The following is a 16,770-nucleotide window of genomic DNA, read 5'->3' as shown; positions in this document are numbered from 1 at the left end:
ATCATCCCCAATTAACTCAAATTTAATTATGTTTGATATTTTTTAATAATTTAATTTATCTTTTTTTAAATAAAAAAAACACTGGTCAAAAAATGAGACATGAACATTAATAGTTGCATCTTATTTAAATAATTGAAATTATAAGATAAAAGTATATGACTTATACACAATAGTTTTTTTTGTAACAACTAATAGATTATTATTTTACAACTCAACAACTAAGCAGTAAAAAAAAATACAACTACCTAGAGTTATCATGCAATAGTACCTGAATATTCATGCAATACATATATGTATAAGGTGTAGAAAATATAAAATAGTTCGTGTCAATTTTGACATAAAAACATAAAGATCTTTATGGAATTACAATAAAATCATGTACATATATACAAAAATACATTTAGTATAAAGTACTGAAAACATAAAGGCTCTAGTGTTGGTCAAATGTCTAAACAAACCACTATTGTATTAGAACAACTTAACAAAATAAAGTCATCTCCAACATAGTTATCCACCAAGCATGTCCTTTACCTAATCTTATTCTACTTTCATAACAAGTATGATCATTAAAGTCCAACAACATGAATTAACAAATTCATGAACACAACACACAATAATCTAAACTCAACTCAACAATATAAATCAACATATCAATACAATTATTTCAACTTAACAACATGATTATACAACTTGTCATCATATCAACCTAGCATATGAACAATACAACATATCAACAACTCAACAATACAACAACTTATGTGTCCTTACACATTTCAATTAACAAATCTCTTACAACACAAGTGAGCAATATAAGTGACTTGATCCTACCAAACTAACTTAAAAACACAATCTTTTGGCTTGGTAAATCAACAACAAATTTGGATAGCAATCCACAATTAATACATGATTTCTTAGGTTTCATCACTTAAACTAGGAAAGTCTAGTATCTTTGTCAAGAATAGAACAACTTGAGTATGATCCTACCATGACATTAGTATGCATTAACTAAGTATAAATGGAATTAGTCCACCAACTACCCTCCATATACTACACACACTTACAAGAGTAAATTAAAGAATTTACACCTCGATTTCATACCTATTGGAAAAATAATTCAAATTTTCAATTTCAAATATTTAAGATATTGTTCAAATATAGAAAGATATTATTTATCTTTAGAATATTGTTTAGAATTAAAAATATAGTATTTATTTAGGGGTCTATTTCTTCTTCTAAGATTAGGATATTAGGTCAATAATAAAGACTTTTGAGATGAGCAGAATCACTTGACCTGTAGAAGGGGTCACTATCTTAAATAAGAGAAAGGGTCATAAGAAAGAAGGTTTACCAAGTTTTGCCATAAAACTTGTATTGAGGGTTTCCAAGTTACGTCCAAAAAATCTATGAGGGAGAGATTTCAAAGTTTCACTCATAAAACTTGTGAATAGGAGTTTTTGAGTTTCATCCACAAAACTTAAAGGGAAGATTTTCAAGAATATACACATAATGAATATCTTTATGGATGTAAACATGAAGGGCTGAATCACATTAAACAAATTTTGTGTGATCTTTCTTTACTTTCATAGGATTTTTATGTGTACTCTCATCATTGTTGTACATAAAAGAGAAAGAGTATTTTTTTTGTTCCCAATAATTGTATCAAAGCTCATGGTTTGTATAGCTTAGTAACTTGTCAATTAAGTATTGAAAATTAACAGACAAAAATTCCAATACTCATGGAATGAAGACAAAAAGTACTACAAAGTAAAAGTATGATTGAAAATAACAGACATGAGCATCCATATAACAACAAGAAGATCAAGCTTGAAAATTTGATATAAAACATGAGTTATTGAACGAAATAAGTCTAAATAGACTTACTCTTAGGGGGGTGTATTGGATTAGGATTTTAAAGGACTTTTTTAGTTAAAAAAAATCCTACGGATTTTAAAAGATTTTGCAGGATTTTCATGACTTTTAAGATTTTGCAGGATTCTACAAGACTTAAAATCAGGATTTTAATGGATTCTGCAAGACTTTTAAATCAGGATTTTAATGGATTCTGTGGGATTTTGTAGAATTTTCATGGATTTTTGACATTTGATAAGATTTCAAAAAAAAATTCATACATTCAAATTTAAAGAGTCAAAGACAAAAATAATAATAATAAATAATGTCTAGAGAATTAATAATAATAATAATAATAATAATAATTTTCCATAATATCTTGTCCTCTTAAATAGCATTCACTCACATATCCATATCTATACTAGTCCTCCAAGCATTAGCGTATTTTCGCTCTTGTTCCTGGATTTGAATAATAGGTTCAAAAGTATGATCTTCATTAATTGGTAACGTTGAAGATGAAGGTTCATCCACCGCTTCAATTGGAAATTCATCAGAACGACATTCTTTACGTAGAAAATTATGTAGTGTTACACATACTAACACAAGTTCTACTCGTGTCTTAAATAAAAATGGAGATGCTGACTTAAAAATTGTGAACCTTGATTTAAAAATACCAAATATTTTCTCGATCACATTCCTTAAAAACGCATGACAAAGATTGAACAATTCTTTCTCATTTTCAGGGTGATTACCCTGACCTGCAAAATCTTGTAGATGATACCTTACACCTCGAAATGGAGCTAAAAATTGACGTCGATTAGGAAATCCACAATCCACCAAAAAAATAGTTACCTAATTACATATGCAATATATATAATATTAGTATAATAATAATAATAATAATAATAATTATTATTATTATTATTTAAAGAATAAGCATTTAGATATAAGGAATATATATATATATATATATATATATATATATATATATATATATATTATTTTAGTTATATATTATATGATAATTTTTAACGATATTTATAAATATAAATTATTCTAACAAATATTTTAACAATATTTCCTCTTTTAAAAAATAAGCTAATGAAGACATAAATTCTAAACCCTAAAAAATTAGATACTGCAACGTTTTATGTTAATTTTCTCTTTTAAAATATAAAAAAGTCCTAATTTCACAATATAAAAAGAAAAAGAAAAATTCATAGTAAAAAAAATAAAATAATTGTTGAATCATAAAAGGAGGAGAATAAGAGTAACAAACTTAAGGGAAGAAGATAAATCGCAATTTTTATGCTAAGAGGGTTCTTCCCCCAATTAAGATCAATTTTCATCTCATTTTACTCACAGAAACCCTAACAAATTCATCTTTTATATATATATATATATATATATATATATATATTGTAGAGATTATAATATCAATTTCATCTTTCACTTTTTTCTTTTCTTGATGTGTGTTATAAAAAAAATTACCACTTAAAAGTTAAAATTTTAAGCATTTTTTTGTGTTATATAAAGGAACAAATTCAACTACATAGAATAAAATAAAGCAAGTCAATTAAAGAGAACGAACAGAAAAATAGAACAAATCAATGACACTATCATTTATATATCAGAGTTTCACAAAATAGGAGAATGAGATGAGAACAATATTACAATATTATATATGAGCAATGAACAATAGTGCAATATTATTAGCAAAGAAAAAATGGAGAAGACAGGAGCATAGAAAAAAAAGATAAAAAACTCACTTGAAAAGTCACTTCAAACAATCCTTCGAAATCCGATGGGTTTGGATGGGATTGTTTTATGAATTTGGTATTTATAGATAACACTAGAAAGTCCTTCAAAATCCCTCTCACACAACAATCCTTTAAAATCCTTATATTTTTGAATACCAATGGATTGTTTTTAAGTTGTAAAAAATCTCAAATGAATACCAATGGATTTTAATGGACTCTTTAAAAAATCTTGAAAATCCTGATTGAATACCACTGGATTATTTTTAAGTGACATAAAATCCTGATTGAATACCAATGGATTTTTTTACTCAAAAAAAGTCTTTTAAAATCCTATGAAATCCTAAACCAATACACCCCCCTTAGAGTAAAAGAATCCTTCCTCATTTATATATATATATATATATATATATATATATATATATATATATATATATATATATATATATAAATTGTCAAAAAAATTTATGCAGTTTAAAAACATTTAATACATAAATATTAGTGTGAATTATTTCAGAAGTTTATTATTCCTTTAAAAAGTTAGAAAAAAAATTGTTTATATTTATCCTGAATTAAAAATATAAAATCGAAATATTTAGAGTGACTAAATAACATAAAACAGTGTGATCCATAAAAAAAACATTTTGATAAAAATGCTGGTGATGATTTATTGTATTTTCAAAAGAATTTTTCAAAATTAAAATTTGTTAGATTTCAATTTTAAAAATAAACTATGTTGAACTGTACCAAAAAAAACCAACTATGTTACATTATAGTGATCGAGTAAATTATCATCGAGTAAATATTGAAATTGTTTAATTTATTTTATCAATTTTGTATTTAAAAATAAAACAACTTTGATGAATTAAAATAAAATCTGAATATAAAATTTTCAGACACGATCCAGTAAAAGGAAAATAATAATAAGAAATTGGAAATCGGAAAAAAGTGACTAGAGCCGACAAAGTCCCCAAAGTCAAAAAGATATAATTCCTAGCAACCACATAAAACCGGATTTATATCCTCTCCAGCCGAATTTTCCTCCAGCCAATGTCCTGCAAAATCTGAGCCATTAATTCATCATTTAACAACAATCAAGGTTGGGAGAGAAGATAATCTACGGTCTTGCTTTGTGCCGGAGAGAAAAATTTGCGTAGAGGATCCCAGTGCCTTAACTTTACCCAACACTGCATCGAGTAATCAAATTAATCACCGCATTGTTTGGTGGAAACTGGAAACACAACTATCCCAAATTAATTAACTCAAACTCACTCCCTTCTTTTTCACATCTTTTTGTAACATGGGATTGTTATTCAGAATTAAGTTTTATTGCTTTTGACTAATTTTTAGATGTAACTTTTGTTGGACCTTAATTTATCTTAATAATAAATAATAAAAAACACCACTCTCTCTTTGACAATGAAATTCCAAAGAAGTGAACAAATTCATTATCTCTTCACAATTCTTACTGGACCCAGTCAACGGTCAACAGTCGGTAATGCCTAGGAAGGTACCCTTTGATACAAAGCACTCATGTTCCATTCCTCGTACTTTCTGTTTTTTTTTTTTATGTTTTTTTTTTTATGTGCAACTCTGTCTCCTCTTGCTTTCTATTTTGAGTCAATTAAGGTAAAAAAAGGAAAAAAGAAAAGTAAACAACCACCACGTAGTATATACAATGTGCAAAATCTGTGTCTTATTCTACGATTTAACTTTTATCGAAACTCGTTCTTAACTTTACACTGCAGTTTAACAAACTCTATTGTATACGTGTGAATTCATCAAAAAGATAAAAGAGACAAGGCTGCGTGTGCCACCTCGAGTCATTGACTTGACTAGCCCAATTATGCTTCTTGCCCGCACAAGAACACAACAACAGCAACAACTTAAGCTGGCTGTGTTTGTTTCTTTTCTTTTCTTTTCTTCAACTCTATTACTTGGTCTCTCTCTGAAACCCGCAAGACACGTTCACACCACACCCAGTTTCGATCTTAAATATATCAAGTTACATCAATTAAGGTTGTTTGCTTCATTTGGCTTCCTATTTGGTTGGTGAGCTGACCCTGCAAGCCGTGCAGAGACTTCAATCGGAGTCTTTCTCTTCGTGCAATGGCTTAAGTGGGTCATCTCTTCTCAGAATCTGGATGCCAAAAACAAAGGTAAAAAAGGGAATTTCTCATTTTGTTGGGCTCACAGAAGCTGAAGCTTTTTGGGATCAAACTATATCTGTTTGAACTTAGGTGAGTTTCAGTCTCAAAATATGTTTTTTTTAGTTTTTCTTTGTAGATAAACAAGGCCTGCAATTGATCCCAAATGAAATGACTTAAAGGGTATATAAAGGTTTCAATTTTCCTTGCATCCCCTATTTTGAATTTGAAGATACATGTCGTTCTTAATTTTATTTGCCAAAACATATAGCTTGTGTTGCCAATTCTATGTCAATTTTTTAGTTTGAAATTGACTTACTTGATTACCCCCAAAACTAATTGACTTGCTAGAATAGGCTTGGTTCCCTGAATCACGTTGGATAACATTAGTTAACAAAATTTCTGATAGGGTTATCTGAATTGTAGTTGTTGGGTAGGGAATGGAGGGGTGATGCTCCAAATGGGTTTCTCCTTTCTGAATTGGTGAAGAATTAGGAAAGTGAGTCCGTTTGAAAACTCGTTAAGAATTAAAAAAATCATGTCATGAATGTGGAGGCTATAGCTATAAGTTTTTTAGTAAAGGTGACAAACCATATCTGGGATGTGAAACCAAACACGCTACTCATCATATATGACCATCAATTTAGATGTCATGTTACTTTTGAACAACTCTATGTTTCTTAATTTGTTCCTCAATTTTGTGAAAATGCAGTGTAGTTGCGGTCAGGTTCCAATGAAGTGTTTTGCATTTTACTTTGGGGAGAGGAAGGCTGGTCCCAAGGGCTTGCAGTCATTGTCGGGTCGGTCCAACAGTTCTACATATGTTGAGGCTGAGATGAGAAGATCTGGTTCTGAATTGAACTCTATGGATGCCTCGGACAACAGCACAGATTCCCAAAGGAGAAGTGCATTTCCCAGTTTGTCCCAAAGACCCAGCAACCTCAGAGTATTTACAGTATCTGAGCTAAAAACTGCCACAAAGAATTTTAGTCGCTCTGTCATGCTTGGAGAGGGTGGTTTTGGGTGTGTATACAAGGGGTTGCTCAAGAGTGTAGATGATCCTTCCACAAAAATTGAAGTTGCGGTTAAACAGCTTGGTAGAAGAGGAATTCAGGCAAGGTTTTGCCTTTTATGTTTTCCTCTTAAGAAGCATTTTGAATAACTGATTCATTGCTAAGATGACTAAGAGTCTGTTTATGTACAAGTTTAAAAGCATTTTTGAAAGTTTTTCTACTGAAAAATACTCTTTCATTTCAATAAAAAGAATTCTCAAAAGTACTTCTAACTTATATCCAAACATGGTCTAAGAATCATTAGTTTTTTTTTCTAATAGTGGCTATACAGATTTAGTTGCTTCTGCAGTGTCAGGAGGAATCTTAGTAAAATATAACAAGGCCTATAGTTATTTGGTTCCATTGTGTACTTTATGTTTTTAAATAGAGTTAATCAGCTATAGACTGAGTGTAAAGTTTTTTTTACACTAACAACCAATTATATCTTTTAATTGTAGCATGTCACTATAAACACATTTACTTTTAACAGTGACATGACACAATTAAAAGATGAGTTAATCACCTATACACTGCCAGTGCAAAGTTTTTTTACACTAGCAACCAATTAGATCTTTTAATTGTGTCATGTTACTGTTAAAAGTAAATGTGTTTATAGTGACATGGCACAATTAAAAGATCTAATTGGTTGCCGGTGTAAAAAAATTTTACACTAGCAGTGTATAGGTGATTAACTCTTAAAAGATATAATTGGTTGCCAGTGTAAAAAAACTTTACACTAACAGTGTATAAGTGATTAACTCTTTTAAATATCATAATGCAGACTTTATGTGTTGAATATCATAATGCAAGTTATAATTATTAACTAATAAGCATGATGCTGTAAAGCTTGATAATTGAATTGTCGCATAGGTTGCTTCATGTAAAGACAATTAGAAGTTATAATACAAACTTTAAATTTTTATATTATTTACAAATCTTACTGGAGGATCCTCTAAAGACTTTTGATGTGAAGGTTTTCTGATGGATTTTATGTACTTATTACTCTACATTACAATGTTGTTACTTTTGGATTACAGGGGCATAAAGAATGGGTAACAGAAGTGAATGTTCTGGGTATTGTGGAGCATCCCAATCTGGTGAAACTAGTGGGATACTGTGCTGATGATGATGAAAGAGGAATCCAGCGGCTTCTGATTTATGAATATATGCCAAATAGAAGTGTGGAACACCATTTATCACCACGATCAGAAACTCCTCTCCCATGGATTAGAAGATTGAAAATAGCTCAAGATGCGGCTCGTGGCTTAACATACCTGCATGAGGGAATGGATTTTCAGGTACAAGCTTATGACATAACTTTCTTATTCCACTAGATAATGAACCTATTTGAATACAAACTAGAAGTACTTTCAAAGGTTTTTCTATTATAAAAAGAACTCTATTTTCGATAGAGAAATTTTCAAAAGTTCTTTTAAGATTATATCCAAACAGGATCAATGCCTTGTATAGAAAGTAGAAACTTGTTTTGATCCCATTTAGACACCCCAAAAGAAAAAAAAAAAAAAAGAAAAAAAGAAAGGAGGCTAGGGGGAGCTAAATTGGACTTCTTTTAAAACTATTTCATTTCTTGTTGATTAAATATGGTGTGCATCTTGTTATTGCTGTGCTAACTAGTATATATTGGATGTTATAGATAATTTTCAGAGATTTCAAAGCTTCAAATATCCTTTTGGACGAGCAGTGGAATGCAAAACTGTCAGACTTTGGGCTAGCAAGATTGGGACCATCTGATGGGTTAACTCATGTCTCAACGGCGGTATGACCATGTTTATTGATCATAGATTTCACATATCAATCCACTGTTAACATATGCAGAGATGCATTAAGCGAGAGGAATGTTGCATATAAGAATAGTGACCTAAAACTATAGGCATCACTAAAGCTTGTTAAAGATTATATGGAGCTGAGAGTAAAAATGGTCACGTCAAATATGTCTTCAAATGAATCACGATTTAGCACCGGAAATCACAAGGCCTCTCTTGGTGCCTTATGACAAAAATCTTTCTGTCAAGAATGAATTCATTGATTGTGCCATTGAATAATTCTATATCTTGGCAACATCATTCCAAGTTTCCAACTAATCCTCCTACTTACTAAATGATGAAAATATCAAATGTTTATATTTTTAAGATAAGCATACATAATACATCATACTAATGTTCTGATGGATGGTTTCATCAGGTTGTAGGTACAATGGGTTATGCAGCTCCTGAATATGTTCAAACTGGACGTCTCACATCAAAGAGTGATGTATGGAGCTATGGTGTCTTCCTCTATGAACTCATTACTGGAAGGCGCCCTATCGATCGAAATCGCCCCAAGGGTGAGCAGAAGCTGTTGGAATGGGTAAGGCCATACCTTTCAGATGGGAGGAAATTTCAAATAATATTGGATCCAAGACTTGAGAGAAAACACCTCTTCAAGTCAGCACAAAAACTTGCTATAATAGCCAACAGATGTTTGGTCAGAAACCCAAAGAATCGCCCAAAGATGAGTGAAGTGTTGGAAATGGTGACTCGGATTGTGGAGTCTTCAGCGAGTACTAATCCACAGCCACCCTTGAAGAGTGTAGTAGCCTCAGCAGAAGATTCTCAGGGCACTGAAATAAAGAACAAGAAAATTACCATGGATGAAAAAACAGATTGTAATTGGTTAAGGATGTGGAGGCCAAAGCTTTTGAGAGCATGTAGATTGTAGATTGTTGTAGCTATAAACTGATCAAAGCTATGAATTGGAGACGAAGTTTCTTTATGACAAGAATTATCTATTGTTACCATACTTGGACACCACAAAGAGAAGCTCATCTTAATGTTGTCACCGGAAAGGAATGTCAAACCTCTTCATCTCCCCTAACAATGTGTACAAACTTCTTGTGCTACTTACGGGTGCTTCTAGCTTATCAAGCTATTCAATGAAAATTTTAGAGATGTATTAAGGTAAGTAAGAGGAATGAATTGTGTATTTCAAGGTATTGGTTGAATTTTCTATGATATGCTTTCTATGTTGATGAGCCGGATGCATCTCGATGCTCTAGATCTTAGAGAAGCCACGATTCTGAGAAGTGGAAATTAATCACTCAAATGGATGTAAAATAGTTCTTTTGTAAATTATATATCTTTGCATGCATATTGCAATTTTTTGTTTTTGATTTTTGTTTGATAAAGAAGTATAATTCTTATACTTCTTTCCAACCGAGTCAAATCCTATAAAAGTAAAGTGACATCTTTAGTTGTGATTTCATCTCTAAAACAGAAATCAAATTTCAATCTTTGATTAAAGAATACAAATATCGAACCACTTGAATTATAGTTGTCTATAATTTTGTAGGTCTTGCATCAAATACATAGATTATAATGTATTCAATTGGTGTATTAAATTTTGTTGCTTTTCTATACATTATAGGGACTTGTATGGGACCAAGACCTTGTATGGGAATGGAACTAACAGTAGTGGGTTTTTCAGTTAGCTTGTGGGATCTCAACGTCTATTGAGAGATGCATGAATCTCACATCATATTGTTCATATATGTGGGATGACCTTCTATTTCAAGGACTTTTTTAATCTTTAGAACCGATGGATCTGTCACACTTTAATTTATACATGCTTCAGACTTATTACATTCGCATATAGGAAAGATTAAAAAGAGACAAGATATAAAGATAACTATAAGATATAAGACATGAAGAAGACATGTATCTTATATCATTCGCATAGAAGTAAATAGAAGAAATTCATTTAAAGAAAATTGCATAAACTATAATTCCATAACTATTTTTCACATCGTCGTTATGGTTAAATTACTAGGAGATCTTGGACCTCAATCAACATAAATCGCATTTCAGTATATAGATCCCAGAGTTTCGTCAAAGTCATCAGTCCTTTCTCAGAACACCGTATTTGAATTCTTAATTTTACTATAGACTAAAATGTATGGTTCATTTTGTGTATGATTGTATTTTAGAATATTTAAATGGTGTTCACTACAGGGATTAAGCTTCAAGCCCAGTCCAAAACAAAATAAAATTTAACAAATGATGAACATCCACAAAATAATGATAATCATACCGAAATGTATAAATGAATTTTAATTTATATAAAAAGTTTATTCATTTTACGTCCCTAATTTATTTTATTTCCTTTTCATTTAAATATTAATTAAAAAATTAATCTAAACGAATTCAATTTTATATAGAATCATATGAATAAAGTCCCATTACCTTAACCTCTTTTGGATCCTCAGCAATGGTGCAGTCCCAGCTTTTATGGCGAGGACTATGTTTCCACTTATATATTTTATATTTAATACTATTTTAAGAAAGTAAATTTTGACTTAACTAAATCTTACAATCAACTTGTAACCTAACAGGCCTCTACATTTTATAAGTCAGCAACTCTACATTTTATAAGTCAGCAAGTAACAACAAAAAAACATAAATCTAACTAATTAGAATTATCACACAAATAATTCATGGATATACATGTAATAATATTTGTACAGAAATATGTACTCAAAACATAAATACACACATATATACATATTTACAATAAACCAACTGAAAGATAAAATCATAATTGTTGGTCAAACAATAACTACAAAAGAAATGTTACGTCGGGGGTTGTTCAAAACAACACCATCATCATTTAGCATGACTCCCAAAAATGTACTCCTCCTTCACTCTAATTCTTCTCTACTCTCATACTAAATATGATCATCTCAGCTCAACTACAAAGAAACATACAAGAATAAACTTACAAAAATCAACATAATAAGCACAACATGTATTTGAACTAACTATACTACAAATTAAACAACTCAACTCTCAACCACCAATTAAGGTAACAACTTAACAACATAATAATAATTTCAACTTATCACATAACTACACAACTTATCCACATCTCAACATAACATATGAACAAGACAACACTATCAACACATCACATGGACAACTCAACAACTATATGTGTTGCCACAAATTCACTGAGAGATCTTTTATAACATAGGTGAGCAGTTTAAGTGGTTCGACCATACTAAACCAACTTAACAATGAAATATTTTTAGATTTATTAGATCAACAACAAATTTTGATAAAAATCCACAATACAACATGGTTTATTGAATTTTATTGCTTAAACTAGGAAAGTTCAGTATTCCTATCAAGGTAGAACAACTTGGTTGTGAATCTACCATGATCTTAACATGTATAACTAAGTCTTGCATGGGATTAGTTTGTCAACTACCTTTCAAATATTGTGTCCCTTCCATTATTTAGTTAGGGATTATGGTCTTCAACCTTGTACCTTATTCGATTTTGGTCGCTTTGTATACGTATGTCTCAACTTTACTCTCATATACATCTATATTGGTTGCTTTATACACCTATGACTCGATCTTGCTCCCATATAAATCTATATTGGTCGCTTTATACACGTATGACTCAACCTAACCTCCATATGACATCAACTAAGGTCTTAAAGAAAACTAAACATTCCACTTCAAAAGTCAACTTCTTAAGAAGAATTTTCAACAACTAGGTCTGTAGAGTACCACAACATCATATCCACCCAATGGGATATTCATATTTTTAAGATAACACATCTTCTCTATTCCTAAGTCATTCAACACAACTCAAAATCATGCCTTAAGTATTCTTAATACAATTACTATCCACACTATACCACATATAACTTCTACATAGTTCAATTTTCAGTCAATTTACAACTTTAAGAAACTTAAATATCAACATCTATCATCCTAAGTCAAGATATAATGAACTAGAATCATACAACAACATACCACATGTGAGCAATTCAACTTATCACTTACATGTTCAACACAGTCAATAAACAAAAATTTTTCATTTAACATCTTATGTCAAGCACCATTCTTCCTTCACACAATATCATTGAGGTAGAGAGCCTTTAGCTCGCTCATGCTCGATGCCAATCTACCATGTTCAATGTGAATGAGGCAAAGAACCCCTATGTTAATTACACCTAGTGTAGTAAAACTTATGCTCAACCCCATTTTAGGTAGAGAGTCTTTGCTTGACTCACATTCAACATCACTATATTGGGATCTAGTGTCATCTATGTAGAGAACTTCTATCTTGCTCATGCTTGACACCATTCAATTAGGACTCGACATCACCAATTCAAAGAGCTCCAAGGGCATCCACATCTAATGCCATTCAACTCACGTCTGGTGTGATCAAGTCAAAAAATTTTCCTCTAACTCACGCCTAGTACTACCAATCCCTCGCCTAGTGTCAGAGAGGTAGGGAGCCTCTAACCTACATCACACCCAACGCCTTGAAGTTGTGCCCAATGTGATGGTGATTTCTACACTTGGCAGAATCACAAATTTGGCTCCCTTCACCTAAAATATCATAAGATACCAACATGCATTGATAGAAACTACATCTACTCATCATAAGCAACTTAAAAAATGCAACATGCAACCAATAATTGACTAGAATCATCAAATTCACCTCAATATGCTTCAAGAGCACCAAAACTCACAACATATGAATTCTTTCTTAAGCATCAACACAACCACGATTTTAGTGATAATCAAGCAACACACAACACCACAATTCATCAAGAGTTTAAGTTTTAACTTCCCTTACCTTTGAAACCAAGAGAAAAGAGGGAGAACGAAGAAGATGGAGTCTCTCAACCAACTCCGCACGACAACTACGACTCACTGATTCTCAACTTTGAAGCTCCAAATCACCAACCAACAACAACTTCTACTCTCAAGGAAAAGATAGAAGAAATACATGAAGTCAAAAGAGAAAATGATTCTCCTCAAGTTTTAGAGTTCCTGTCTCTCTAACTTTCTCTAAGAAATGAACTTATGAAATTCACTTCTTAAAAAAGACCTTATATACCTTTTTCTCCTAACAGATCAACTTGACCTCTGTTCAAAATAATTTTTTAACAACTAAAACTTATTAGAATTCTTAAATCCTTAAAATTTTACAATAAATTAACTAAGCTCAACATAAAACACCAATTATTAATATAGTGTTAAACTTGTAAAATAAAAATTATTCAATATTTTATCCTAATCATATCTCTGTTTTCCTCAAATATCAACTGTCATTTATTCATCTGATTTTTTTCCTTCTGTTTTTGTTGAATGAATTGGGTCTCTTGATTTTGTCTTTAAAATATAGTCCACGTGATGTAATGACACTTAAAATATAAATGTACCAAACAAATTATGTGATAATGGGACTTCAACATATACAAGTTTTAGGATTCTTTTTTATGTCAATAATTAATTATACAGATAATTTTTCACACAATTTTCAATAATTAATTCAATCATCACCATCCATTTTTTTTTCTTTGCCTTTTTCTTCCCTCTCTAACTCTCGAACTTTTGTATGCTCACTTTTTGTGTCCTCTTTCGATTGTACTCGTTACAAAAGAGCTAAGATCACACAATATGGTGCACACGGAGCGTTGAATAAGTCTCTGATCCACCATAATATATAATCTCTCCCTGCTTTAATTGTTGGTGGTTATATCTATTCACTTTGAAAAAAATGTGTAGGTATATAATCCTACTAGTGTATATATCTACGCACCATATTTGATTATAAAATAGCGGATAATCTGGCTTTGAAAAAAAAATGCGAGGTATATAATATAATGCTATCCACATCATAGATACATGCATGTATCTATTTCGTTTAGAAAACAGTAACTGGACGCGTCATATGTCATGTATACACGACACGACAAATCAAACATTTAATGAGTATTTTTTTAATTCGTTTCATTAATTGTTTCTTATTTTATTTTTCTTACTAAAATAACTTTCATCCTTTAAAGGAATCAAACATATTCAACAAAAGACAATTTATTTTATTTTTGGTCGAAAAAAATATGAGAAAAATTAAGGAGCTAGTCTTTTTTTATTTTTGGATGAGCTAAATATGAGGATTTTGCATAGTGATTAAGAGACATGTATTTTTATTTTAAAGAGTATTGTTAGCGTGTGTTTTGGATATTAATAAAATACTATTTAATATGTTTCATTAAACGTCTATAATCATTCTCTTATTCCAATATATAAGGCAAATTAAGGAGTCTACTATTTTTGGATGAGCTAAAATTAAGGAGTTTTGCTTACTGATTAAGATACATGTATTTTTATTTTAAAGGATATTGTTCACGTGTGTCTTGGAAGTGAAATAATATTTAATATATTTTATTAAACATTTATAATTTCTTAAAAATAAGTATTTATTTTTATATATTTATAATGTAAATTATAAATTCTTTTTAATAACTCTTAACTTTTAAAATTCAATGATAATCTCTTTTTTTTTCATATCTTTTATATTCATATTATTAGAACAAACTCAACAAAGTATGTAACAACTTTGTTAATAACTAATATTGTCAGAGAACTTAATTAACCATTTTCAATAAGATCTCTTTTTTCAATTGTAACACTAAATTTTAGTAAATTGTTGATTTTATTAGATATGCATTATTATGTTGATTGTGGTTTTTATGTTGAGAAACTCTGGAATTAAAGAATTTTTTATGAGTTTTTAGTTGTTTAGAGGATTTTTAGACAGAGGTCCAATTTGATAAGTTCATTTCTTGAAAACTTAAAAAGACAAACTTTAGAGAGGTAGATTATGGATTCTAAAGTTCTCTTCTTATCCCCCCCCCCCCCAACTTCCCGAGAGTTGTAGAAGCTGGTTGATGAGTAGCGGGATGGTGAATTGAAGCCTATATTTGAGAATCACCATTGTAGTTGTGTAGTTGCTAAGCTAGCTCGGAGTTCATTCTTCCTTTTCCTTGTTCCTCGTTTCTCTACGATTCTGAGATAAGGGAAGCTAGATTTAATCTTTCTTGATTGCTAAGTTGTAATTCATAAAATTGGTTGTTGAATGATTCCAATTATGTTGTTGAAATTGCTTGTTTCTAAAGTTGGGTGTTGAGTTTTGATGTTCTTGGTTTTAAAGGAAAGGAAATTTAATGAATTTGAATGACCTCTGGTTGCATGTTGTTTCTTTGTTGAAAATTGAATATGATGTCTTAAGGCATATCGATGTATTGCATGTGTGGATTGTCTAGTTTTGGACAAGTTCATGAATTTGCCAAAGTGCAGAATTCACATCACATTAGGAGTGCCTTCATGGCATCAGACTTGGCTTAAATCAAGGGCCCTCTATCTTGCTCGCGTTAAGTGCAAGATTAATGGTGTTAGGTGTGAAAAGAGAGAATTGTCTTTGCCTAGATTAACATTGGGCAGAATGGAGTGACGCTGGGTGTGAGTCAAGTAGTGACTCTTTACTTGAATTGGGGTTGGAAATGGACTTTGCCATTCTAGGCGTGACAGTTCATGCCAATTGTGAGTTGAATGGTATTGAACATGAACTAGGCAGAGAGCTCCTTGTCTTAGTGGCATTCGATGTGGACTTTCTTATGAACACTTGTTGTTTGAATGCTTAAATGGTGAATATAAATAGATTAGTTGAATATATTATATATCATATGCTGATGCATGATATTGAATATTTATACCTTGGCGTAGTATAATGTATATAGATGATTAAATAGTTGAAAGTTGAGTTGAGTTGTATAATGTTCATTTGAATAGTTGTGTTGAGAATGTTTAAGGCATAGTGTTGAAAGTTGTTGATTGACCTAGGACTAGAAGAGAGCTTATTTTTAAAAGTTGCATATCTGATTTTGAGGATATTGTGTTATGGTGCTTTGAGAGCCTACTTTGTTAAAAATCCTTATTGAGAAATTGACTCTTGAAGTGGATTGTTGAGTCTCCTCTAGTACCTTAGTTGATCCAGTATATGAGCAAGGTCAAGACATACCGACTAAAGCAATCACTATTGATTTATATGTGGGTAAAGTTGAGGCATACATGTATTAAGTGACCAAATTAGAGTAAGGTACAAG

General features: G+C 30.9%; 1 protein-coding gene across 1 annotated transcript; it reads left to right on the top strand.

Annotated features, from left to right (window-relative positions):
* Positions 1-5,430: 5,430 nt before the first annotated feature.
* LOC109801138 (serine/threonine-protein kinase PCRK1) lies at positions 5,431-9,973 on the top strand. Its single transcript, XM_020362140.3, has 5 exons — positions 5,431-5,845; positions 6,465-6,866; positions 7,842-8,102; positions 8,459-8,581; positions 9,007-9,973. The coding sequence occupies exons 2-5, from the start codon at positions 6,486-6,488 to the stop codon at positions 9,520-9,522; spliced, it is 1,281 nt and encodes a 426-aa protein (XP_020217729.1). The 5' UTR covers positions 5,431-5,845; positions 6,465-6,485; the 3' UTR covers positions 9,523-9,973.
* The last annotated feature ends 6,797 nt before the right edge of the window (positions 9,974-16,770 follow it).

This window comes from Cajanus cajan, chromosome 7 (assembly GCF_000230855.2).
Source record: "Cajanus cajan strain Asha chromosome 7, NIPB_CcT2T_4, whole genome shotgun sequence".
Lineage (NCBI taxonomy): Eukaryota > Viridiplantae > Streptophyta > Magnoliopsida > Fabales > Fabaceae > Cajanus > Cajanus cajan.
The sequence above is the reverse complement of the archived record's forward strand: the minus strand, read 5'-3'. Positions and strand labels throughout refer to the sequence as shown.

What these genes read in the sequence shown, in the direction of transcription:
- LOC109801138 (XM_020362140.3), top strand. Translation starts at nt 6,486, where the DNA reads ATGAAGTGTTTTGCATTTTACTTTGGGGAGAGGAAGGCTGGTCCCAAG. An exon ending in ATGAGGGAATGGATTTTCAG is followed by an intron (nt 8,103 to 8,458) that starts GTACAAGCTTAT and finishes TGGATGTTATAG; the next exon opens with ATAATTTTCAGAGATTTCAA. An exon ending in TAACTCATGTCTCAACGGCG is followed by an intron (nt 8,582 to 9,006) that starts GTATGACCATGT and finishes TGGTTTCATCAG; the next exon opens with GTTGTAGGTACAATGGGTTA.